The 27,818-nt window shown below is 43.2% G+C and overlaps 1 protein-coding gene across 1 annotated transcript; it reads right to left on the bottom strand.

Annotated features, from left to right (window-relative positions):
* CHST12 (carbohydrate sulfotransferase 12) lies at positions 1-27,818 on the bottom strand. The gene is made up of 2 exons (XM_063091481.1): positions 27,744-27,818; positions 1-1,531 (listed from the first exon to the last, which is right to left on the bottom strand). Exon 2 carries the CDS (start codon positions 1,446-1,448, stop codon positions 189-191), a length of 1,260 nt encoding a protein of 419 aa, XP_062947551.1. The 5' UTR covers positions 1,449-1,531; positions 27,744-27,818; the 3' UTR covers positions 1-188.

The raw sequence follows: 27,818 nt of genomic DNA, 5'->3' as shown, positions 1-27,818 counted from the left end.
TCCACTTTTCATATTAAATATCTGAAATATATTAATCTTAAAAAAACAATATTAACACAGTGCTCAATGGATATAGGCAGCGGAGTCAACAGTAAGTCCAGATTGCAAAATCGTAGGGTACTTAAAAAACAGGAGCACGTGGACTGCCACGATGTGGCAAAGGGGGAAGGAAAGGAAACCTGAGGCTTTCAGTCTCTGAGGAGGTTCTCGGGCTTGGGGTAGCCAAAGAGAACAAAGTCCGCTTCGTAGAGTTTGTAGAGCTGCTGCCTCCAGGCCAGGGGGATTTTGGCGAACCAGCCCTCCTCCCAGCTGCTGGCAGTTCTGTTGCGGTAGCTCGGGGGGAAGTGCAGACGCCGGTCCACCTGGAGAAGCCTCAGCAGCTGGGCGGCGTCCTCGTCCAGCGTCTCCAGCTTGCCCACGAAGTCGTAGTCTATCTGGCACGGGTGGCAGAGGCGGTACACCTGGCGCCAGTGCTCGTTGAAGGGCGCCAGCTTCTCGGTGCGCGGGTCCAGCAGGTACTGGATGAAGTTGGCGAAGGACAGCTTGAGGCCGGCGCGGAAGGCCTCGGCCACCGAGGCGGGCGGGCTGCTGTGGTTGGCGTACAGCTTCAGCATGGGGACGGCGAACTTGCGGTAGAACTCGTCGTTCTCCAGCTCGAACTTGCTGCGGAAGGCGGAGATGAGCCGCACGAAGGGGTCGCGCACGAAGAGGAACTTGGTGTACTTCTTCAGCTTGACCTTCATGAGGTGGCGGGAGAACTTCCCGTAGCGGCGCCAGAACTTGTTGAAGGTCAGGTGGGTGCTGGAGTTGTGCACGCGCTCGCGGGGGATGTCCAGGGGGTCGCGGAAGGGCGCGCCGCGGTCCAGGAGGCTCTCGCTCAGCACGATCATCACGCGCTTCCAGTTGGTGCAGGCCACCTTGGGCACGTAGCAGTACACGACCCCGTGGCGGTCGTCCACGATGAGGTGGTTCAGCTCGTAGTTGGGGATGTCGTCAAACGAGCGCTCCTTGGTGGGGAAGGCCAGGCTGGCGTTGGCACAGAAGGCCCGCAGCACGCGCAGCCGCTCGGCCTGCTGCCGGCCCTGGTCCGGGCTCCGCCGGGCGCCGTGCGGGGACCAGTCGTAGCCCCTGACGCTCTCCTCCAGGGTGCCCTGCGCCGGCTGGCTCGAGGCGGGCGCGGGCGGCTGCTCGGTCTTCTTTCTGGAAAGGTCACCCTGCTTCGCGCCGGAACCGAGGAGCTTATCCAGAAACTCGTCGACGTCTGACGCGAATTCCTTCTCCTGGCGCTGCCCGGGGCTGGGGAGCGGCTGCAGGGGGCGCGGCCGGGGCAAGGAGGTGTGCAGGTAGAAGTGGGCGGTGCCCACGCTGTCCCAGTACACGATGATGAGCAGGACCATGAACGCGGAGCCCAGCACCAGCCACAGCCGCAGGAGCCGGGTCTTGGTCATCCTGCCCCGGGGCCGCGCGGGCCCTCCACCTGGACCCTGTCACTTCAGCTTCACGTGGAGCCGGACATCGTGTTTGGAGCAACCTGGAAAGGCAGAAACACACACATTAAAGACCGACACCTGGCTCGTGTTGTCTCTCCCCGCGTCTATTTGCTGACCTGGCGGGACGCCGAGGGCCCCAGGAGTGCCATAAACCACTTGGCATCTGCGGCTGGCCCGAGTCGCAGACCTCTCCACTTCGCTGGCCATCAGCCCACTGCCCGCCCTCCCACCTCCGCTCTCCGCATGTTGGGGTCTGTTAGGGGCCTGACTGGCAGCTCCCACTTCTTTGCGTAACATGACCAATGCCGCTGAGAAGGGCCTGGAAGCACAAGCGTGGCCGATGAGGTGTATGGAGATCCTGGCACCACTGTGCTGGAAAACAGGGGAGGGTCTAACAGAAACCAGTGGCTGCGGGGTTGCAGACCCTGGTGCAGAGGAGGCGTTGAGGAGGAAAGGAGAGAGGATCGATGGGTAAATAAAAAAGTGGTACCAAGGAGGTTAATGCTGAAATCTTTAAAAATGCTAGAGATGCCCCTCTAAAAATGCCTTTTGCTGTGCACATTTAAACCAAACAAACACGAAGAGACAGACCCCTGCAATCAGCTGACAATGCAGCATGGAGTGTTACCCAAGAAGGCGGAACAAGCTGCCCCCCACTTTGTCTGCTCTGCTATGTGGAAAGGGCAGAACACACACAGTAGTGGAGGTGCACCTGCCTGACAGTGGGCCCGGTGGATGCATTCCAGGTTCCAAGAACCCCGTCAGGGGTCCCTGAGGAGGAACCAGACAACAGTAGCCGTCCCACGACTGGAGATGGACAAAGGCCGCCTGATCACCAACAGAAAGGGGGGTGGGAGAACAAAGGGAGGAAAGTTCCAAGCCATGGCTCCTAACAGCAGGTGTGTAGTCTCCACCTTACGCAGGGTTAGGCGGCAGACCTGGTCAGTTCATGGGGCCAGGGAAGGTGATTCCTGTGCCTGGAGAAATGTAGGCCAGAACAACAGATTTGCAGCTCAATTACAACTTCCAATACTGACCAACAATCAGTGTCGATACTAAAAGTGCCAGAAAACTCCAGCCTTGTCCTGGCCCTGTTCAACACATATTCTGAGCATTAGTTCTATGCCAGGTACTTTGCTAAATGCTAGGAACATCATGGGGAACAAGATATAGTCTTTGATCAATAATATAGATAGCAATTGCTAATTAAGTAGTAGATAACCCCAGGCTGGGAATGCCAGCTCAGAGATGAGATGACAGTTTGGTACCCATAGTGCCTTACCTGGTTATACTTCTGGTCTCACCAAGAGGGAACAGCCCTACTCCTCCCTCTTACATCTCAAAAACTCTGGATGTAACACAACAAAGAAGCACAGAAAAGCACTGAAAGATAGAAAAAAGAAGGTGGGCAGTCTGGAACCTGGGCATTTGAGTAATAACAAGAAGGTGAGTTTCCTGGGTGCCTTATTTTCTCCTACATACAGGCCAGGGTGCTGCAGAAGCCTCCAACCCCAAACCTGCAACAGGCATGGACAAATAAAACTCCAAGGAGAGCCTGCTTCCCCCAGCCAAAGGACAGAGGAAGAGTAAGTGTGTAGTAAAGATGCTGACTTGCCCAAAGAGAGGTCTGGCTTGGCCCTAGGTTCCTGAGGGGCAATCTCTAATCTAAGCCCTTGAATGCTCTGCCTCACAGGAGTGTCTTTATTTACCTGGGGGCTCTGGGCCACACCAAAAAGTATAACAATGTGATTTAGGGGGACTTTGGGCCATGCAGTATCAGCTCAACCTCTGGAGGGGATAGAGACTGAGGTCAGCTGCACAGACAGTCAACATATCTACATGATGAGTTCCAATAGAGACTCTGGAAACCAAGGCTCAGGGAGCTTCCCTGGCTGACAATGCTGCATAAACATTGTCACACACTGTTGCTGGGAAAGTAACACTGTCCATGACTGGATTGGAAGAGGACAACTGGAAAGTGCACATTTGAAGCCCTCCTGGACTCTGCCACTACATCTCTTCCCTTGGCTCACTTTAATCATTTAATCTGTCTCCTTTCTCTATAATAAACCATAACCATGAGTGCAATAGCTTTCAGTGACTTCTGTGATCTTTCTAGCAAATCACCAAACCTGAAGGTGGTCTTGGGGATGCCTGCACTTGATATTGGTGTCAGAAGTGAGGGGGATCTTGGGACCTGTTTCTTAAACTTCACAGTTTCCCCCTTCTCTTCCCTGGGGATGAAAAACATTAGTCATGCAAACATCAATTTTTTAAAAGTGGGAGTGGCTATATTGATATCAGAGGAAGTACACTTCAGAAGGAAAAAAAAATACTAGAGACAAAGAGGGACATCACATAATGTTTAAAAAGTTTAATCTACCAGGACTACATAATAATCCTCAATGTGTATGTACCAAACAATAAAGCCTCAAAATACATAAAGCAAAAATTGATAGAGTTAAAGGATAAATAGACAAATCCACAATTATAGTTGTAGACTTCAACACTTCACTCTTGATAATTGACAGAACTACTAGACAGAAAATCAGCAAGGATACAGAAGAACTCAACACCAGCAACCGACAAGATCTAACTGACATGCAGAACACTCCACCTAACAACAACACAACACACATTTTTTCCAAAGCATCCACAAAATATTCACCATGGTAGACCAAATCTCAACAAATTAAAAATAATTGAAATCATACAGTTTTCTGGCCATTATGGAATACAACTAGAAATCAACAAACGAAAAGGCAATAAGAAAATCTCCAAACACTTTGAAATTAAATGACATACTTCTAGATAATCCATGGATTGAATATGTCTCAAAGAAAATTTTAAAAATACATAGAACTGAGTGAAAATGAAAATACAACATATCAAAAATATATGGGATGCAGTTAAAGTAGTGCTGAGAGTATTAGAAAACAGGAGAGATCTCAAATCAACAAGTTGTTCCTACCTCAAGAGACTGGAAAAAGAAGAGCAAGATAAACCAAGAGCGAACAGAAGGAAGAAAGTAATAAAGAAGAAATCAATGAAATTAAAAACAGGTAAACAATAGAAAAATCAATGAAACAAAAAGTTAGTACTTCAGAAAAAATCAATAAAATTGATAAACCTCTAATAAGACTGACAAAGATAAAAAGAGAGAAGACACAAATCACCTTTATCAGGAATAAAACAGGAAATAACATAGATCCTCTAGCCACTAAAAGAATAATAAGAGACTCCAATGAACAACTTTATGCTCACAAATTTAGCAACTTCGAGGAAAAGGACCAATTTCTTGAAAACCACAAACTACCAAAATGAATAATACTATACTATTAAAGAAACTGAATTTGTAATTTAAAAGCTCTGAAAAAGAGAGCTAGTCTGTTAGCTCACTTGGCTGGAGCGTGGTGCTACAACACCAAGGTCAAAGGTTCAGATTTCCTTACCTGCCAGCCACACACACACACACACAAAGAAGAAGAAGAAAGAAATTTCCAGGCCCAGATGGTTTCACTGAAGAATTCTATCAAATATTTAAAGAATAAAAGTATCAATTTTATGTAATCTCTTACAGAAAAGAAAAGAGGGAACATTTCCCATTCATCGCCCTGATACCCAAACCGGACAAAAACAGTTACAAAACAGAGAAAACTACAGGCCAATATTGCTTATGAACTTAGATGCAAAAACCCTCAAACTATTAGCAAGTCAAATCCAGCAATGTATAAAAAGAATTATACCATGACCAAGTGGGATTTATTCTAGGCATGCAAGGATGGTTCAACACTCAAAAGTCAGTCATATAATCTATCATATCAACGGGCTAAAGAATCAACTCATACAGAAAAAGCATTTGACAAAACCCAACATCCATTTATTATAAAAACTCTCAGTAAACTAGGAAAATAGAACTTCCTCAACTAGATATAAAAGCATCTAAAAAAAAACCCTACAGATAACATCACACTCAATAGTGAAAGACTGAATGCTTTACCATTAAGATTATGAATAAGGCAAGGAAGTCCCTGCAACCCTCGCCAACCCCACCTCCTGCCATCATTAATAGACAACTACTCACCCTACCACTGTCAACTGAGTGATGACTCCCTCAGCAAAGCCTTTCCCAAGTGGGTCAAATCCCCAGATTATGCACTCTTCATTCATCACATCTGTAGTTGTGTACGTGTGTGTGTGTGTGTGTGTGTGTGTGTGTGGTTTTAAATCACTCCGTCTCTCCTTCACATAGCCCCAGAAAGATGGGCTCCACCTGGTTCTGCTCACCATGTACTGGGCACATGGTAGGGGTACAGTAAACACTGGTTTAATGGAAGGCTCAGAAGCTCTGCATCACATCAGCCTTGCTCTGGCAGGTACCTTCGTGATCAAGTCCCTTACGCTCATGACAAGTTCTTTACTGGTCCATCCCTGGGCTGTGTCCTGCTTTGGCTTCTAGCTAAGGACACTGGTTCTTTTACAGAAATGAGTTCCTGCCCCTGACACTCATTCACATGGTTAGCTGCCCTCTTCCTGCTGCCAGCCTCTTCTGGTGATGCCCACCTGCTTGCACAGGCTGTCATGCCCGTCCTGGACTAGACAATCCTGAGGTCCCCTGCCAGACCACCCAGCCACTCTCTCCCTCAGCTTACCTACTGTCTTCTGTGGGACCCTTTCCCCCAAGCCACTGGCACATCTGGCCCACCCCACCATCAACTGAGTCCAGGTTCTTCCAGAATCTGGATTCAGAAAGATGAACAGCTTGGAAAGATAAAAAATAAAGCTGAAAAAGACAGAAATTTAAATTGGGATAAATGTTAAGTACTCCACCTAGATTTTTTAAATGATCACCTATACAGGATGGAGAGGACATCTCCAAGTCGATATAAGGCAAAATGGAAAAAAGTTGACCAAAAAAAAAAGTGAATATGATGCTATTTTGTGTTAACACACAAAAAGCTGCAGGTGTGGACTCACTGCACCTGCCGCATGTGGGGACCCGTACAGGAGACTCGCCACCTGTGCTCCTGACAGTCCTAAGGACACGGCCACACCCAGAAACAGTGGTGGCCATGGCACATGGGTGCCCAGAGGCACTCATCTCTTCCAGTGGTCAGGTTTATCTCTCTTTCCAAGATTTTTGACAGGGTCTATCTTATAGCCTCTTTCAGGGGTGGAGGGTAAAAGATTAACATGCCCGTGCTTAGCAGGTATGATCTGATAGCTGGGATTTCTGGAAAAGCCTGACAATCCGCACTCCTATCTCTGACACTCGCCCCTCTGTCTGTCCTGCAGTTCTGTGGTGTGTCTTCACCCACCTGTGGAAGCTAAGTGGGGTGCTCAACGGGCTGGGTCCCGGCATCTCCTCAGCTTCCCTGACCATGGCACCTTGATTACATAAGCTCCTGACGGGTCTTGGTCTCTTTTGCCCCCACACCCCCCTGTGAAAGAGGAGAAACTGCAGGCACTGGGGCTGTTCAGGCCAGAGGAGAGATTTCTGTGGGGGCTTCAAATATCTGAAGGCTGTCACAGAGAAGGGGAGCAGGCTTATCCTGCACAACTTCAGAAGACAATACTCAGAAACCAAATTCAGCCCAGTGAAAGAATAAATACACTGATGGTTGTTAGCAGCCAAAACCCAGAACGAGAGCTCTGTGACTGAGGGTATCCCAACCCAAACAGATCACCCTTGGGGGTAATCTCAGGGAGAGTCTCGCACTGGGCACCCTCTGGCATGCCCTCTGGCACCTCTCCCCATATGAGCTTCTCTCAGTCTATATTTCTCTTATGCATTTGACTATACTTTAAAAGCTACTGTACTTGGCACTTCACAGATTTTCATGAAATGAGCCTAAAGGTTCATTAGACTGAAATTTGGATGCAGTGTTTATCCACCTTTGCAGCTTGTGTGTCTCCTAATTCACTTGTTCAATGGAGAAAGTAATGCATCCTCTTAGTAAAAAGGTCAGCATACAAAGGGCAATGGCTTTTACATGAAAAGCACTGAAGCAATCATCTGATAGAAAAGAACACTCTCTGGCCATTGTCACCTTCGCTTAGTGTTTCTGGCCCCCAGAGCTCTCAACACACTACCAAGAGAAAGGAAACCCAACCGAGGTGCAGGGAAACACAACCAAGGTGCCGAGAAACCTGGCACCTGGACCCCTCACCTGGAGGGTGGCAGATTGACATCTGCTGCCTATCGTGTGCCGGTGTTATACACAGTTAATATATGTATTAAATATGATAATACGGGTAATAACCTCACTACAGAAGTCATGAAAAACTGTAAGGATTAAAGGTGAAATATTCTGCAGTCTCTCATACAGATGCTGCTAGCATTTCAGCTTCTTGCATTTGAGTGTTCGTGGGTGTGAATGGAATAAGAACAAGCAACACTGTATCAGCTTTTAATACACTTTTAATGGTTATGATCATACCATTTTACAGCCTATTTTTATAATCAGATCATAAGTACCCATGTTATTTAAGTTTTCAAGACCATCCCTTTCAAGGATGTATAATGATGAACAGTTGCTTGAGATGAAGGTGAAACCACATCAAAAAAAAAAAAAAAAAAAACAGGGGGTGCTGAAGGCTGAGAAAGTAGCAAAGGGGAAAAGTAACTTAAAAAGTCAAATGACTTGAGAGGCAGTTTCTAATTTAAGATCAAGACTGACAAGTAGAGTGCAGATTAAGTAGCTTCACAGTCACATCCTGGACACAGGCCTATGCCATAAATCAAGGATCCTGCCATCAGCCCCACATTCAGTGTGCTCAAAACTAGGTAAGAAAATTACTGAGCCTAACAACCTAAGTACTTTTGCTTATTTTTCAGCCAAGAAGCATTATATGCACACTAACAAATGACAGTGACTACAACATTTTATTAAAAAACTATGACTCTTTTTATTGATCATTTAGTTAAGACTTCAGTTTTATTACAAGGAAAACACATAGTGAAAATATATTCAGGATAATAACAATGTACATATCAGTAATGTCTTTTCAATAGCAGCTACCATTTAGTGAGCTCCTACTATGAATCACGCACTGAGATGAGCATTTCACATAGGTATATTACTTTATGTCCTCTACATGGTGACCTTAAGGGGGGCAACATTATCCCCTCTTACAGCTGAGGAAACTGAGGCTCGGAGAGGCAAAATCAGTGCCTAACTCCAATAGCTCAAGCTTGATGCACTCCCTCCACTTTCTTACTGTTGGAAGCATTCTTTCTGTTAAACAGCTTTATTGAGGTCCAACTGCCCATATGTACAGTGTACAATTCAGAACATGTTGACATATGTATGCACCCACAAGCTGTCAAGATGGGGAAGGTCTCCATCACCCCCAAAAGTTCACTCCCACCTCTTCTAATCTTTCTCCTCCCCTCCAGCAAGCACTGATCTTTCTTCTTCTTTATTTATTATTTATTTATTTACTTATTTATGGCCACAAAACAAGTCTTAATACATTTTAAAAGACTGAGATCACAGGGCCGAGCCCATGGCGCACTCGGGAGAGTGCGGCGCTGGGAGCGCGGCAACGCTCCCGCCCGCGGGTTCGGATCCTATATAGGAATGGCCGGTGCACTCACAATGGCTGAGTGCCGGTCACGAAAAAGACAAAAAAAAAAAAAAAAAGAAAAAAGACTGAGATAACAGAAAATGTTCTCTGGCCACAATAACAGAAGGAAATTTAGAAAGTTCATAAATTTGTGGAAATTAAACAACGCTCTCCTAAATAAACAATGGGTAAAAAGAAAAATCACGAGGAAATTAGACAGTACTTTGAGATAAAAATCAAAGCACACCATATCAAAATGTATAGGACACAGGGCTCATGCAGTGCTCAGAGGAAAATTTATACTTGTCAACACCTATATTAAAAACAAGAAAAACCTCAAATCAGTAATCTAAACTTCTACTTTAAGAAAACAGAAAAAGAAAAGCAAATTAAACCAAAAGCAAATATACGTAGGAAATAACAAAGATTATAACAGAAATATATGAAATAGGGAATTTAAAAAAATAGAGAAAATCAACAAAACCAAAGTTGATTCTTTAAAAAAATCAACAAGATTTGCAAACCTTTATCTAGACTGACCAAGAAAAAAAGAGAGAAGACTGAAATTACTAAAATCAGAAATAAAGCAGGGGCATTATTACATCAACATTATGGTTTTTGTGGTGGTAAGATTTAGTTTTTTTCTTACTCTCATTTGCATTTTTTTCTACCTATGGATTTCGTTCTTTCTTGTGTATTCGTGGTAGCAATTATTGTTTTTCAGACTCCAGATGCAGAACTCCCTTGAGGATTTCTGATAGGGCTCGTCATGTCATGGTGAACTCCCGCAGTTTTTGTTTGTCTGGAAAATACACTATTTTCCCCTCATTTCTGAAGGATAGCCTTGCTGGGTATAGTATTCTTGGCTAGCAGCTTTTTTCTTTTAGTATTTTGAATATATTATCCTATTTTCTTCTGGCCTGCAGAGTTTCTGTTGAGAAGTCTGCTGGTAGTCTGATAGGGGCTCCCTTATAGGTGACTTGATGCTTTTCTCTTGCTTCTTTTAAGATTCTTTCTTTGAGGGGCTGGCCTTGGCTCACTTGGGAGAGTGTGATGCTGACAACACCAAGTCAAGGGTTAAGATTCGCTCACTGGTCATCTTTTTAAAAAAATTTTAAAAGATTCTCTCTTTGTCTTTGAGCTTTGCCAGTTTGACTATAATGTACCTTGGAGAGGATCTTTTCCAGTTGAATCTGCTTGGGGATCTTTGAGCTTCCTGGATCTGAAGGTCCATGTCTCTCCCTATATACGGGAAGTTTTTCATTATTATTTCATTGAGTAGGTTTTCCGTGCCTTTTCCTTTCTCCTCCCCTTCTGGAACACCCATGATTCAAATGTTTGTGTGCTTAAGGTTGTCTGCTAGCTCTCTTAGATTTTCTTCATTTTTAAAAATTCCTTTTTCCAGGCCGGCCTGTGGCTCACTCGGTAGAGTGTGGTGCTGATAACACCAAGGCCACGGGTTCGGATCCTATATAGGGATGGCCGGTTTGCTCACTGGCTGAGTGTGGTGCTGACAACACCAAGCCAAGGGTTGAGATCCCCTTACCGGTCATCTTTAAAAAAAAAAAAAAAGAAAGAAAAATTCCTTTTTCCAGTTGGGTTTTTTATTTTATTGAGTGAATCTTTCAGTTCCATGAGTTCTGCTACATTCTTTTTTTTTTTTTTTTTTAAAGATGAACAGTAAGAGGATCTTAACCCTTGACCTGGTGTCTCAGCACCACACTCAGCCAGTGAGCAAACCACCAACCCGTGGCCTTGGTGTTATCAGCACCGCACTCTCCCGAGTGATGGCCGGCCCTGCTACATTCTTTTCTAAGGTATTGATCTCTTTGTAAATTTCCTCCTTCATATCCTGGATTTTTTTCTCACTTCATTATGTTGTCTGAGTCTTCTCATATCTCAGTGAGTTTCCTTAAGATTGTTGCTCAGGATTCCTTTTCAATCATTTCAAGGGCTTCCTGCTCTATAGGGTCTGGTATGTGAGAATTACTGTATTCTTCTGGTGGTGTCATATTTTCTTGGAATTTCATATTTCTAGTATCTCTACATTGATGTCTGGTCATCTGGTAGAGCAGGTGCTTCTTCTATTACTTTGGAGTGGTCTTTGAGGACAGAGACTTCCTCTTTTTCTGGTCTCCTCTAGTGGCTCTCCTTGTATCATTGCAGTCAAGTGTCTAGCAGGCCATCTGCATGGCAGTTTTGGCTACTGCTGTGGCATCGAGCCATTTTTGCGGCAGCCATGGCAATGGCAGTAGCCCTGGTGGGCCACCCAGGTGGAAGTGGTGTTTTCAGCATGCTCCTTGCCTGCTTGCAGGGAGGGTATGCTGCCCTTGGCTCCTGCCCAGGACCCTGGGTGTGCTCTGCTTCTTGCCTGGTTCTGGGCAGAGGGGGGTGGCCCTTGGCTCCTGCCTAGGACCCCAGGCGTACTCTGTTTCCTGCCTGCTTCCAGGTGGAAGGGTAGGCTCTTGGCTTCTTGATTTGTTTTCTTTCACTCTAAATTAGTTTACATTTTCTAGAGTTTTACATAAATAGAATCATACAATACCTACTTTTTTCTGTCTTCTCTCACTCAGCATAATTACTTTAAGATCTATCATATGGTTGTACATATCAATAGTTCCTTCTTTTCTGTTGCTAGTGGTATTTCATTGTAAAAAGTATTTAGGCATTAATCATAGTAGTTGCTGTGGATTGATTGAATTGGGTCCCCAAAGTTCATATATTAGAAGCTTAATTCCCACTATAACTGTTGAGCGTGGGAAATCCTGTTATGGTAATTGAAAGGTGGGGCCTTGAAGGGGTGATTAGAGTGTAAGACCATGCGGTAGTGAATGGATTAAAAATAGTGGTCATAGGCATGGTTCTGAGGACTTTAAAAAAAGAGCACATGAGAGGTTAGTCTCTCTCTGCTCCGCCATTTCTTCCATGTGAGACTCCTGGGTCACTGACATCACCACCAAAGTCTTCATGAAATGTGTTCCCTGGACTTTGGATTTCCCAGCCTCAGAAACTGTAAGCTACAAATTTCATTTTCTTTATAAATTACCCAGTTCCAGGTATTTTGTTATAAGCAACAGAAACTGACTGATACTGTAGCATATTTACTACTTACACAAAGTGCATACTCACACAAATGCATATACACACATTTATACACACACGTTTCCCAGCTCTCCCCAGGGACTAAAGTCAAGTGCAAGTTTCTTCTTTTTTTTTTTTTTTTTTTTTTTTTTTTTTTCAAAGATGACCGGTAAGGTGATCTCAACCCTTGACTTGGTGTTGTCAGCACCACGCTCAGCCAGTGAGCAAACCGGCCATCCCTATATAGGATCCGAACCCGTGGCCTTGGTGTTATCAGCACCGCACTCTACCGAGTGAGCCACGGGCCGGCCCTAAGTGCAAGTTTCTTCTAATTGTAAGTTAAATCTGGTCAAAGATCACGTTTCCTTGAAGTTCAGACCCTGACTTTTGTGTGTCTGCCCCAAATGGGCAAGAAAACGACATTGTTGGGTTTCCTTGCTTTTTACAGATACAAAAGGACTGGCCTGTGACCGAAGAACAACTAACACAGCAACAGTCACAACTGAAAGGAGTGTGTACTCAGCATTTAAATCAGACTGAAACTTCCGTCATCAGCTCTCCTGCAGCAATCCAATCAGCTCGTGCTGTGCGCTGGCAGTGGTGGAACTGACCCATTTCACATTTGTTTGTTAAAGGTCCTGAGCAGGATTCTCAAGTTTAAAGAAAACACGTCTTCTTTTAACAAAAGACACTTAGTTAAAATTACCCTAATTTCTTCCTCATTTGGTATATTAGCACTAAAATGCGATAATTAATCTGTATCTCTACCTATCTATATCTAACTATCTAGATATACATTTACATATATCTAGATAGATGGATTTGTTTGTTTTTGTGGCTGACCACAGGGATCAAACACTGGGCCTTGGTGTTATCAGCACCACACTCTGACCAAGTGAGCTAACTGACCAGCTAATTTTTTAGTCTATAATACATTCCATGTTACAGTTTGACTCTTGGTCTACAACATACTGTTAGGAGGACTGGGCACTGCCAAGCACCCCAGATGAAGTCTCAGTATCCACTTCTAGTCCCACGTTCACCACCCACACTGGTACAGACAGGCTGGCCAGTGTCCTCTCAGGTTCTTTCCTCATCAGTGCAGTGGATCCGCAGCGTATTTATTTTTTAAATTGCTAGCCGATTAATTAATTTATAAGGAGACATAATATATCATGCAGACTAGCTATTCAGCATGAAGTGGGAGCAAGTGTATCAAAAATGTAGAACAGAAAGGAGGCCAGGGTGGGATGTAGCAAGCAAAGTGGAGAGTGCAGGAGATGGGACAGGAGGGCCCAGATCCTATAGGGTCTTGTAAGCAGTCTTGTAAGCAGTTAATAAAAAAAGCATGAAGGGAGCTTAGCTGAATTTAATTGAACACATTCAGCCACTAAATGGGGATGAAGGAGAGAGAAAGAATCTCACTGGGGCAGGCTGTCACTGCAGACCATGAGCCCAAGTCCAGTGACCAGGGCAGATGACTCTGCCATTCCCAACGCCTCACAGAGCACCAGGCATCAGCTGAAAAGGCTCTCCCTTTGCCCACTGGAAGAAAGGCTGGCTAGGTCCTAACTTCCAGGAATAGAGCTGCACAGTAGTAATGATGGGAGAATTAAGAGATTTTCAAAGGAAGTTTACCCATTGCCAATTTCAATTTTATACACCAAAAGATTCATTCAGCTTACTACAAAGTGAAGGGTTTCATGTAGATTTCCCTGAGGTTGCATTTAGCAGTGGTCATCAAAATTTACTTAGGGAGCACTGAATCAATTTCCATTGTTAAGTACTTATCAACCATGGTGTTGCTGTTCTTCATAATGGTTACATAAAATTAAGGCCTTACCTGGGGTCCCATCCTCCCACGACACTTATAAGAGTTAGGGAACCCCGAGTATATAGGGAATGGAAAGAAACTTGGAGAAGGACAGTATACGGCACATTAGACTTTCTGCCAAAACCAGCACATGAGGGCATTTTGAGGACCAACTGGAATACACCAGTTGCCCCCCAAACTGTGTTAAGGACACCCCAGCAACAGATGCATAAGACTGTATGTGACTGCATGTCTATTTGTGAAAATGTATAGTTAGATGTCTGGGAGAATATTCACCAAGATAGCAGCAGTAAATACCCACTGGGTGGTGGGTATTCAGGTGATTCTCATTTACGTCTTTATGGTTTTCTGTATTTAAATTTTTCACTTATATTAAACATTTATTGTTTTTTACTATCAAAAAACAATTTTTGTTTTTACAAAGAAATACAACAAAAAAACTTAAACATGATAACAAAAGAAAAACAAACAAATTGGACTTCATGAAAAGTTTAAAATTTTTGTATAGCAGAAGATACTATCAACAGAGTTAAAAGGCACAATGGGAGAAAATAGCTGCAAATCATACAAGTATATCTGATAAGGGATTAATATCCAGAATATATGGAGAACTCCTAAAACTCAATTTAAAAAACCCTGTTCAAAAATGGGCAAAGGACTTGCATAGACATTTCTCCAAAGAAGATATATAAATGGCCAATAGCACGTGGAATGGTGCTCAGCATCACTAATCATTAGGGAAATTCATATCAAAACCCACAGGATACCACCTACACCCATTAGTATGGCAACTATCAAAAAATAAATAAAAAAACAACAACAGAATACAAGTATTGGACAGGATGTAGAGAAGTGGGAACCCTTGTACACTGTTGGTGGGAATGTAAAATGGTACACCCACTATGGAATTACCATATAAAATTACCATATGACCCAGCAATTCCACTTCTGGGTACACACCCAAAAAACCTGAAAACAGGGTCTCAGAGAGATACTTGCACACCCATGTTCATGGCAGTATTATTCACAAGTACCAAAAGGTAAAAGCAACCCAAGTGTCCATTGAAGGATGAATGAATAAACAAAATGTGGTATATCTGTACAATGGGATATTATTCAGTCTTAAAAAGTAAGTTCTGACTGCTACAACACGGATGAATCTTGAAGACACTACACAAGTGAAATAAGCCAGACACAAAAGGCCACGTATTGCAAGATTCCATTTATATGAGGTTCCTAGAGTAGACAAATTCATAGAGACAGAAAGTAGAATGGTGGCTGCCAAGGGTTGGGGGAGAGTCCTTGTTTAATGGGTACAGAACTCTTGTTTTGCAAGATGAAGACAGTTCTGGAGAAGCACGGTAGTGATGGTTACATAACAATGTGAACGGACTTAATACCACTGAACCGCACAATTAATGGCAAATGTTATATGTATTTTGTCACAATAAAAAACAATTGGAAAGAAAAAAACTGGATTAATTACAGCTATAACAGTGAACCTGGAGGTACAGTTGAATGAATAATGCAAAATGCAGGGCAATCTGTTAAAAAAAGAAAAATGAAGGAGTTACACTATAGAATTACGTGACGAAGCTAAACTTAGAGCCTCTGTTGATGCCACAGCTTACCCTCACTCTTTTACCTGAAATTTATTTATTAAACAAACATTAAATTTAAAAGAACTTATAATGGGGAGGGCATGAAAACAAGATAGAAAACAAGCTCTCAAGATTCCCTTTAGATTTTTGGCTTTTGTTTTTGGTAGCTGGCGGATACAGGGATCTGAACCCTTGACTTTGGTATTATAGCACCGCACTGTAACCAACTGAGCTAACTGGCCAGCCCATAAGATTCCCTTTAGGACAGCCAAAATCCTGTGTGTCTGCTCATTCAACTCTGCAACTGGTCCCAAGAGCCTTGTCATGCTCCAGAGTCTATTCACAGCCACATCTGCGTGGGTTGCAGCCCCTCCCAGGCCTTTTCAAGTCAAGGTGATGATAGGCAGCATTTAGTTATGAGTCTGAGAGGCCATGGTTCATTGTTAGCATCAAGGGCAATCCTTTATGTTGTCATTTCTAACCTGAAACAAGCAACATAAACAGCAGTTACAAAAACAAGAAGGGATGAGTCCATCAAACACCTTTGTGAGAGCAGTCCTCTGAAAGGAAAGAACCATGGCTAATTTAAAACACACATGAAGTTCACAGTTCTCAGAAGTGCAAAGAGCAAGAGAAAAGAAGAAAAAGACTATCAGACAGCACTGCCAACAACAAGTTTTACTTTTTAAAATGCAGTTTGAACACGTAGGAGTTTTTAAACCAGTGACCGAGGCAACTCCAGCCTGAATTCCTGAGTAACACTACGCTGTCTTCAGGGGACAGGAGAAGTGCAGGGGAAAGTCACTGAGAAAAGCCAGGCTGAGATCAGGTCATCATCCCAACTGCTTCAAAAATATGTCAGGGGACAACACTGACCTAATAAAGTGATTTTTCATTTTAAAAATAAGGGCATTATTTCCAAACATGAATCTCCCAATATTTCAGAAAACAGTCCACAGAAAGCCCTCCGTGTTTTGAACAAGAGGCGCATGCAGCAGCTTCACAGATTAAACGACTTACAGCCTGCTGCATGTCATTCTGGGGCTGCCACTTCCAGCAAAAGCATCAACAGAGAAAGTATCACCCAGAAGCTCCACCCACCAGGAAACTTTGGGAGAGGGGAGTCCTTTTCTACAAGGGCTATGTCAAATGCCCTCCTAAACACCACTGATAATTAGGTTAGGTTTAAACCCAAACACTGGGGTAGGCAGGCATTTGTTTCTTTGCTTGGAGAGGGGTTGTTAAAAGTTTCTTTTCTCACACACAACATGCAGGGCATGATATCAAGGGCAGACTCAGCAGCCCCAGGAAACAAGTGCCCCAAGCTGGCTGCCCACTTGAGGCCACTGGTCCAAATGAGCCTTCACACCAACAGCAGGCAAAAAGCTGGGGGAAGAAAGGGTGGTCAGTGGCAGACATCTGTGGCCTTAGCTACCTCACAACCAATTGTATGTCACCCTGATGTGTTCAGCAGCCATCCTGATCTGGAAGAGAGGACCACACGGCCAGATTCTTAAGACCATGCAAAAGCATTTTCCACATTTTTATAGCAGAACTGACATCTATCCTACAAAAAGATCAAGTAATATGTGATGGTTAATTTTATGTGTCAACGTGACTGGGCCACAGGGTGCCCAGATATTTGGTTAAACATTATTCTATGTGTGTCTGTGAGGGTGTTTCTGGATGAGATAAACATTTGAATCAATTTACTGAGAGAGTAGATTGTCCTCCTAATGTGGGTGGGCCTCATCCAATCCACTGAAGGCCTGAATAGAACAAAAAGTCAAGTAAGAGAGAATTCCTTCTTTCTGCCTGACTCAAGCTGGGATATTGGTTTTCTCCTACCTTCAGATTCACACTCAGGCTGGAACTACATTATTGGCTCTCCTGGGTCAGGACTTCTCGGCCCCCATAATCATGTGAACCAATTCCTTATAATCAATCTCTACACACATACACACACACACACACACACACACACACACACACACACACACACACACACACACACACACACACACACCCATCGGGTTTGTTTCTCTGGAGAACCCTGAGTAATACAAATACTTTCTTTGTCATTTGAACTGGAGGTTGCGTGTGTTTGTGTGTGTGTGTGTGTTTGTACTGCATATTAAAGAAAGAACTGATCAAACCCGTGAGAACTGGGCAGTAAGTGTTAAGAAGTGGAAACCAATGTACTTGGCACCAGGGAAAGGGATATCAAATGCAGAGAATCTCAGCCACTATCTGATACAGGTAGTCCTGTAGATTCATTTTTTCCCATATAGATATCCCATCGTTCCAGCACCATTTGTGGGGGAAAAGCCATTCCTTCCTGATTGAGTCATTTTGGCACCTCTGCTTTTTCTTTTCTTTTTTTCTTTTTTTAAAATCAGGTTTATTGAGATATAATTTACACACAATAAAGCTCATTCTGTTTAAGTGTACAGTTTGATGAGTTGGCAAATGTACACTACAATTAAGATGCAGAACATTTCCATCCTTCCCAAAAGTTCCCTCATCCCCTCCCCCAATAGCCAGCTCCAGGCAACCACCAATCTGTTTTCTGTCCTACAGTTTTCCCTTTTCTAGAATGTCATATAAATGGAATTGCACAGTATGTTGGCTTTCCTGTATGGCTTTTATCACTTAGCATAGTGCTTGTGAGATTCATCCAGGTAGCTGCTTGTCTCAGTAGTAAGTTCCTTTTCTTATTGCTGAGTAGTATTTCACTGATTAATAAACTATTTGTTTATCCATTTCCCAGTTGACAGACTTTGGGGTTATTTCCTTTTTGTGTCTATTATGAATAAAGCTGCTATAAACGTTTTTGCATACAGGCCAAACTTTTTTTTTAATGCTGTGACTTTCAAAAAGTCATAAAAATGGTATAAAAAATATCAAATAGATTTTTTCAGCTCCTGGAATGTTCTACAAGATCCATAAAAGTAGATATTCTATAACAATGCTTAGAGACTCTAAAGACAAATCAAACTGACCATCAGTATATGACATATGAACCTTATATTATTCCATTATAAAATATTAGAGGCTCTACATTGAAAGCTACAAAACACTGCAGAGATAAATTGAAGTTCTAAATAAATGAAGAGTTGTATCAAGTTCATGAATTAGTAGCCTCAATATTAAGATGTCCATTTTTCCAGATTCATCTCTAGAAGCATTGCAATCTCAATCAAAATCCCAGCAGGACTTTTTATAAAAATGACAAACTAATTTTTAAATTTATTAGGAAACACAAAGGATATAGAATAGCCAAAACAACCCTGAAAAAGAAAAAGAAAATTGGAGAACTTACACTAGCTCATTTCAAGACTAACTATAGAGCTGTAAAGACTTTATAGTTTAAGACTAATCATAAAGTTGTAAAAATCAAGACAGTAAGGATAGACATATATGTGGATAAATGGAACAGAACAGAGTCCAGATCCACACATATGTGGCTAATTTATTTTCAACAGGGGTTCCAAAGTAATTCAATAGGGAAAGAGCAATCTTTTCAACAAGTGGTGCTGAAATGACTAGATATCTATATGGGAAAGAATGAACGTCAACCCCTACACCTCACACCACACACAAAAATTAATACACAATGGATCACTACCCTAAATACAAAAGCTAAAACTATAAAACTTTCAGAAAACAGGAAAAAATCTCCATGACTTTGGGGGAGGCAAAGACTTGTTAGGATACCAAAAGCATGACCTGTGAGAGAGAAAAAAATGATAAATTGGACTTTATCAAAATTTAAAACTTAGGCTCTTCAAATTTCACCATTAGGAAAATTAAAAGGCAGTCCATAGGCTGGGAGAAAATATTCTCAGTACATGTATCTAACAAAGGACTTATAGTGAGAATATATAAAGAACTCTTACAGCTAAAAATAAGAAAACAATGCAGTTTTTTAAATGAGCAAAGAATTAGAACAGTCATTTTACAAAAGATATACAGAGACTGGCTGCTAGTTGACTCACTTGGAAGAACATGGTGCTGATAACACCAAGATCAAGGGTTCAGATCCCCGTACTGGCCAGCCGCCCAAATATATATAGATAAATATTAGTGTGTATATATTATATATTATCATATATACACACACACACACAATAATCAAAAAGCACATAGAAAAGTGCCCATCATCATTAGTCATCAGAGAAATGCAAATTGAAATGAGATAACCACCTTACACCACTAGAATGGCTAAAATGAAAAAAGCTGACAAGTACTGGTGAGGTTGCAGGGCGGCTGGAAGCAGTGAAAGTATAAAGTGGTATAATCACTATAGAAAACATCCTGGCAGTTTCTAATAAAGTTAAACATATTTACAATGTGGCCTGAAATTTCACTTCTAAATAACTGTTGAAGAGAAATGAAAACATGTCCATGCAAAGATCTGTACAAGAATGTTCACTGTAGCTCTATTCAAAATAGCTAAAAACTGAAAACAACCCCAATGTTCATCAACAGGTGAGTGAATAAACAAACTGTGGTGTACTCATTCAATAGAAAACTACCCAGCAGTAAAAAAGAATGAACTACTGATTCATGCAACAATACACACAACAACATGGATTAATCTCACAGATACTATGCTGAACAAAAGAAACCAGACACAAGAGTGCATATTGTATGATTCCATTTATAAGACTTTTAAAAGAGGCAAAAATAGTAACATATTACAGACTGCCAAGGAGCACAGAGGAAACTCTGGGTGATGGATATGTCCCATCGTGTTCATTATAGTGATAGCTGCACAGGTGAGGACATTTGTCCACATTCACCAAACTTTGCACTTAAAATGGGTGCATTTTATCGTGTGTACATTATACCTTAATACATTTGATTTCACACACAAAAAAATGTTAGTGGTCTTATGAAGCTGATCTCCAGAAGCTAAAGTTTTTCTCTTCAACATGAATATGATGACCTAGCTCTCACCAATTTACATAGGATAAAAACCCTGGTAGAGAAGTTCTACACTAACATTTAGGGATTGGGAGGAAGGGGGAAGGAATTCTGAGACCAAGTCCAGCCGCTGGTGCATGGCATGGGCCAAGTCACTTTATGTCTGAGTTTCAATTCTTCATCCACAAAATGAGAACAATATAGGCCTCTCTGATAACCAGAGCTACTGGGAGTGAAAAAATAGAAAAACATCAGCCAAGTGCTTTATAAAATAGTAAAGTACTTTCATCTTATTTATTTTTCTGTCTTCATCAGGCCCTCAAATATTTGTGTTACACAAATGTGTGATTTTTATTATTACTCATGCTTTCTACCAATAGTCACATTATCAGTAGTCAAAAAAGACTATATTTGCAATTGATTTAGTAATAATAACAGCAATAGATAACATGTTTCTAAAAGTCCTGTTCTAAGGGCTTTGCACATATCAGGTTAATTCTCACACTAATTGTGATGAAACTGGGGTGGAATAGTTTTACAACTTGCCCACATCTACATAGCTAGCAACTGTTTTAGAGCTGGCTTCATCTGAATTCAGGCCATTGGTTTGAGAGCCTACCTTCCAAGCCACTGTGAGCTACTGGCCTCTACAAGATATGTCTATGCAGAATTGGTAATTTTTACCAGACATTCAGATTTTTATTACTGCTATTCCTGAGAGAATTAGCTTCTTCATGTCCAAATAACCAAGCTCTTGAGCATTAATCAAGTGACATGACCTTTATTAAGAAGTCCAAGAATGTTTCAAGTTATATTTATTTATGCTACTGGCAAAAAGACCTCAAACTGCCTACTTGTTTTCCAGCTTTACAAACACTATATAAGGTAAATAATTCACTGCGGTTCCCATCACTATAGTCAACAAAAATTTGGAAAGTTTCTGTTACTGGTGTCAACGTTTACTCTCTGCACACCCTGGGCTGCTGAGCCCTACAATTTACACTGTGGTTCTACATTAAAACCCCCATTGTAAGACAGGTTCCACTTGGTACCACCAGGTCTATGGTTTGTTTGCTTATAAAATTACTTCATTTGTGTTCAGTTAATCCTGTGAACTAAAGCTGACAGTATATCCAAGTAAAAATAAGAATAAATGGTCACACTGATGAGAACAGAATGTTGATTTATGTCCCAGAAGATCTGAGTGAAAATTGAGCTCAAATTTGGCTTTTGAAGTGAAGTGACTTCCCACAGAGTGGAGCCTGGGACAGAGGCTGTCAGCCCACACTGTCCTCCTTCCCTGGTCTCTGAGCTCTCGGTCAGTACTTCACAAGAAGACAGGGTATTAGTGCATGCATACAGTCCAATATTCCCAAACCAGATTTCAGGTGCTTAGAAGACAGGGATTATGTCTAATATATCTTCCATATTCCTCACAATCCTTAAATATTTGTTGCATGAGATTTGACTCTGGAATCCAAAAAATAAGTCATTTATAAAGAGTCAGTCAATTTAAAGAAATTATTTCAAAGGAAAACAATAATAAATTTCTACTATGACAGTTTAAGAAACAGCTTCAGGATTTACCTGAAAAATACATCCAGACTCTAAACTCTCTGGACCCCTCTACCCCCTCCATACCCCACCCTGGTCCAAGCCACCATCTGCTCTCGTTTGTGTTATTGCAACGGCCTCCAGACTCGTCTCTCTGCTCTGATCTCATGCCCATACAATCCATTTTCAACCCAGTAGCCATGATTACTCTGTTAAAAATCTGATCATGTCACATTTCTGCTGAAAACCCTCCAGTCATGGGAGTCCAGTGGCTTCTCATTTCCAGTCCTTCCAATGGCCCATGTCCAGGACTCCATTAATCTCATCTCTTACCACTGTCTTCCTCTCTGACTCCACCCTAGCCACAATGGTCTCCCTGCCGTCTGTCAACTACACCAGGTGGTCTCCGCATTTGCCATCCCTCTGCTGGGCTTCCCGTGCCCTAGAAGTCAATCCCATACTCCTTCAGATCTCTGCTCAAAGCCTGCCTTCTCAGCAAGGCCTTCCCTGACCACCACAGAAAGTAGCTCCTGGCCCCGCCCTCCATACCCTGCTTTTTCTCCACAGCACTTGTCCTCACCTCAAATACTAAAGTCACTCGTTTATGTGCCCATTGCCTGTCTACCAGCACTAAAACAGAAACTTTACAAGGGAGATACTCATCCTGTTTGTCACAGCTGTATCCTCAAGGCTTAGAGTAGTGCCTGGCATACAGCAAGTGCTCAAGAAACAGGTGTTACACAAACAAAACAAAAAAATAGATATACATGACTGACCCTGATTTCCTAATTTCTGAAACTGAATGACTGGTAAAGAAAGGTTCATTCTCTCCACTTGCGGGTGTGTTTTAAAATCCCTATACAAAAAGTTAAAAGAAAAGACAAAATGGATAAAGAAAAAGCACCAAATCTCTGATAAGTGACCACAGCCAGGAGACAGGATACAGAGAACAATAACAATAACCAAGAGGAAACCAGAATAAGCAAACTCCCTGCTAAAAAGGGCCTGTGCACAAAACAGGCAAAACTAGGGTGTCATTCCATCAGAACAGAAAGCCTTGAGACAATTTGTATCTGAGACTGTTTTTATTTGTATCGATTTGAGTCTGAGACTATTTATTTGTATCAAATGTTATGTATGCACATCCATTAAAGGATTAAATTATTCTGAAGTTATTAGGAAACAGCAGTCTCTGTCCCTCCTCCTCCATACTCACTTCTCCCTTTCTCCCTAATTCTTTTTAGCTGATTCTTTTGGTGTTTGCTTCCCACATCTAAATAATGGGGCCATAACCTGGCTGTTCAGTTTGGGACATTATAGACTGACTTCCCCTAGCAGCTAGCTTGCTCTCTTTCCCTTGACCCTTTACACAAATGCCCATCCCCTCCCCACGCCTTCTTCATACAGGCATATCATAATTTCAATTACAGCAGCAGTCAGTGTTTACTTAAATTATTATCATTGCGGAAAGGCTATTCACAGCTGAGCTTTGCAGTACATCATAATTATTTTTCTTCTGCACAATGGTTTATTTTCCCTGGAACTAATAACAGTCTTTTGTTTTCATTTGTTTTGTTTTCTATGTACTTATCACTAATCCAGCCCCAACTCTTCCAACTGTCTAAAAATCCTCTCCAGATGTTTCAGTACATCAGGTGTCCTGTTAATTTCATCTTCTCCCCAAAACACTCTTCAAGAATCCTTCAGACCAGCTCAGGCCAGGAAATGTTTGCTCTCCACACCGGTACCTGGCTGTCATCCACACCTCTCTATCTTCATCCGGCAGGATCTTTTTGCCTCTCTCCTGGGGAAAATCCTGTTTCCTCTTCCCTTTCTCTTTCTAGACTTTCCACCTCTTTGGGGGAGAGCACATCTGCCAGTCACTTCCTTAAAGTATACGAGAGGCAAATTTGGGGAGCATGTACAAAGATGTCTTTATTCTACCCTCCCTTGCCTGAATGTAGGGTTCAAGGCTGAAAATATTTTCCCTTGGAATTTTGAAAGCAAGGCTGTCTTGTCTTCTAGCATCCAGTGTTGCTGTGGAGGAGTCCAAAGCCCTCCTGATTCTTGACCTATTGACCTGTAACTTTTTTTTTCTCTAGAAAGTATTACAATCTTCTTTGTCCCAGAGTTCTTTTTTTTTGGCTGGTGGTACAGTGTTCTAATTTCTGAGAGAGTTCCTCAACTTTATCTTTCACACACCAACTGAGTTTCTTATTTCTGCTAGTGTGGTTTTTTTTTTTATATCTAAGAGTTCTCTTTTTAGATCTTTGAATGCTCTTTTTTTTTGTAAGAGCTTCCTGTTCGTGCCTCATGTATGCAATATTTTCTCTTATCTCCACATGTATATTAATAACAGTTTGCTTTCTAAGTCTTCTTCCTGCATACGCTCTGCTGCCTCCAGGTGTGTATTCTGGTCTTAATCTTCCATATCAGAGGTTTTCTTCAGATGTTCTTGGTTATCTGTTTATATTTAAGGGATGAGGAAGTTTTATGTTAAAACTTGGATGCTTTGAACACTAGGGCAGGGGGGGGGATTAATTTTGAGCTTTGCTAGCAAGTGACCCAGCTAGGCCTTCTTACTGGGCACCCCTGATATAATTATTTTTAGGTCTTTTCTCTCGAGCTACTCAGACTTCTCAAAGACTCGTCCATCCTCCTGCTTAGAGAGAAAAACCCCAGCTTGTTGTTTTCTGGCACTTTATCCTCTTGTATTCTATATAGCAAGGTATCCCCTCACCCTTCAACTGTGCCAGTCTTCTCTGAAATATTTTTAAAGTTTCTAAACAGTTACAGAAACCACCACCTTGGTTAACTGCAGGATGTACTAAGTTAGAGTGTTATTTATCTTCAGGCACATCTATGAGCCAGTGACTGGAGAATCACCAGCCCTGACTGCAGCCACTGACCCACTAAGTAGGTCTGAAACTTACAGCTACTTTCAGAAGAGAAAAGGAAAGAAAGAATTTTAAAATTGAAACTAAAGATGTGAGTTTTTAAAAATGATAATCTAGCTGCATTTGCTTCAGTATTATCAATAACCATTTGCTCGCGTATTATCAATAATCAATAAGTATTATTTTCCACCAATGGCACCTTCAGCCCTGGTACCTCTCTGGGAGAGATTCACCCACTGGTCACAATAATTGCACAGTTAACGACAGTGAACTGAATGTCCAAGATCAGCCAACAACAGGCTTCTCTTCTGCCCTCTATCCCTGCACGCTGGTGTTCCCCAGGATTCCATCCTTGAATACATGCTTTCTCTCCCATACAAGATCACACCTCATTCAGGATGGCCCACGAATACCACAAATCCAACTGCCTCTTGGCCTTTTGGCTAAGATCAAGTGTAGTACCGCAAATTCTACAGATCTAAAAATCACGTGTGTTTTCATCCTTCCCCTTTCCAGCCCCACCACAGCATTCCCCAGTCACAGGTACCAGCACTACCTTCGGTACCCAAGTGAGAAGTCTCAGTTACCTTTGCCTTTTCCTCTTCCCCCCACCACATCCCACAAAGCACCACCACCCAGTGGATTCTCCAGCATCTTTCTTTTTTTTTTTTAAAAAAAGATGACCGGTAAGGGGATCTTAACCCTTGACTTGGTGTTGTCAGCACCATGCTCACCCAGTGAGCAACCGGCCATCCCTATATGGGATCCGAACCCGTGGCCTTGGTGTTATCAGCACCACACTCTCCCGAGTGAGCCACGGGCCGGCCCCAGCATCTTTCAACTCCACACCCCTCCCCACTCTCTCAGCCACTGTCCTAACCCCATGGTCCTACAATGTTACCCAACCCAGTCTCCATCTCCCCAGACCCTAAAACCATCTTCCTTATTCTCACTGGTATTACTTTCTGAAACACATACGTAATCACATCCCACCCCCAAACCTTGTCTGCTCACCACAAAGGGATTAAAAGTTCAAACTCCCTAGCACACCATTCAAGGCCCCTCACAATCAAAAACCTATCTTTCTAGCCTCAGCTTCCACCCCAATCTCACAATGAACATAGGGACTCATCGTCCCCCAAACACCCCATTCATTTCCCCATCGCTGCATGCCCTGTTGCCTCCACCTGGAATGTTCTCCCCAAACTTCATTCATCCTTCAACGCCCAATTCAAATGTCCTCTCCACTGTGGAAAACTTCTCCAACTCCAAGAAATAAGCTTAACTGCTCGCTCTTTCTTCACACTTTTTAAATGCCAAGATTATAACACCAGTGACACCATATTACAGTCAGGCTGACCATAATACCCCAGGGAATTATGATGAAGTGAGCACACATTGGGAGACAATAAATAGTCATCACTGGCCTGAAAATATCAGCCTAAAGTCCTATAAAGTCATTTGCAAGGAAATTAAACATCTATGCCATTCCACACAGGCACTCTTTAAGTTGATGGTAGTGCTACCTTCACGTAGCAATTTTCTAATTATCCCTGTTTTCTTTCCTGTTTCACCCAGACACCAGCTTTGACTCACATTCCTGACACCAGATGTTCACAGAAGGGCTAAGTTGTGTCCCAGTGTGGGGGTAAGTAAGGGACCAGCTGAGCTGTCCCCCAGACACCCACAGCCTGGAACCACACTGCAGCGCACTGTGCTGTCAAATATGTGTTGCATCCACCCTGATTGCAATTCACATTCTTATTCATCCCGGGTCTTCTGTGTCTCTAAGGCGTGGAGATATAAAATAAATAATTTAATAATTATGAAAACACTACAGCTTGTTGTGCTCCATGCCAGACAGAACCTGTGCCGGAGCCAACGGTTTGCCAGTGATGTCTTGGTGGCTAAGAGCCCAGAGAAGATATAAGTCCTACTGTTAGGGGACTAATACATGGCTTCCTTTTGCTGAAGAGTCAGAACTGCTGTCTCTGGAGCAAAAGGTCATTTAAGTGATACTCTTTCACGCCTGTCTGTGTCCGCTGGAGTCTGTACTGTTAGTGGTCTGTGGTCAACGAGATGGGGAAGTTCGGGCAACAGGAAAATGCCTGGCACGCTCAGGTGAGTGTGGAACTGGAGGGCTGGGTGGCACCCCCACCGAGACGCTGGGTGGAAGAAATAAGTCTATGCCTGGGGAGGCGGTTCCACCCCTGCCGGGCAGCAAAAATTGATCTGCAAACAGGGAGCCTCCTGGAAGGGCTCGCTGGAGCACTGCAGCATCTCTGTTGTCTCTGAATAATTATTGATTTCTCTTGCAGACTCCCAAGCAGCCAAAGAACAAAACTGATAAACGTGCAGAGACCGGCCGGTTCCCGTCTCTCCAGCAGAGCCAATGCGCCTGGTCTCCAATGCAGAGGGAAAATCAGACCCCGGGCGAGGTGGTAAAAGAAATGATGACGATAAAAGCTCGCCAACTACCGCGTCCACGGACACTTCCACGCATCTTTTCAGGGTCTCCCCCAGCGCCCTGTAAGGGCACCCCCGTCATTCCCGCAAAAAGTGGGCTTCAGAGACGGTGAGAGCCAGGCCAAGGTCACACAGCGCGCCGGCCTGGGGACTCGAACCCGGGTCCCTGCTGGACCTGTCTAGGCCGGGCTGGGGAGGACCGACCTGCGCCCCTCAGCCCAGCCCGGGACCCCCGCCCCGGCGCCAGCCCCGGGAGTCGAGCGTGCGCTGGAGGGGGAGGCCGCGCCCAAGTCCGCCGCCCGCCGCCTTCCGCGCCCCTCACCTCGCGCCCGCGTCCGCACCCCTCGCCGCGCGCCGCCGCCTCCGCCGCCGCCCCGAGCCTGGCGGACCCTCCCGC

This window comes from Cynocephalus volans, chromosome 3, assembly GCF_027409185.1.
Source record: "Cynocephalus volans isolate mCynVol1 chromosome 3, mCynVol1.pri, whole genome shotgun sequence".
Taxonomy (NCBI): Eukaryota; Metazoa; Chordata; class Mammalia; order Dermoptera; family Cynocephalidae; genus Cynocephalus; species Cynocephalus volans.
This window is presented reverse-complemented; position numbering and strand designations above follow the sequence as displayed.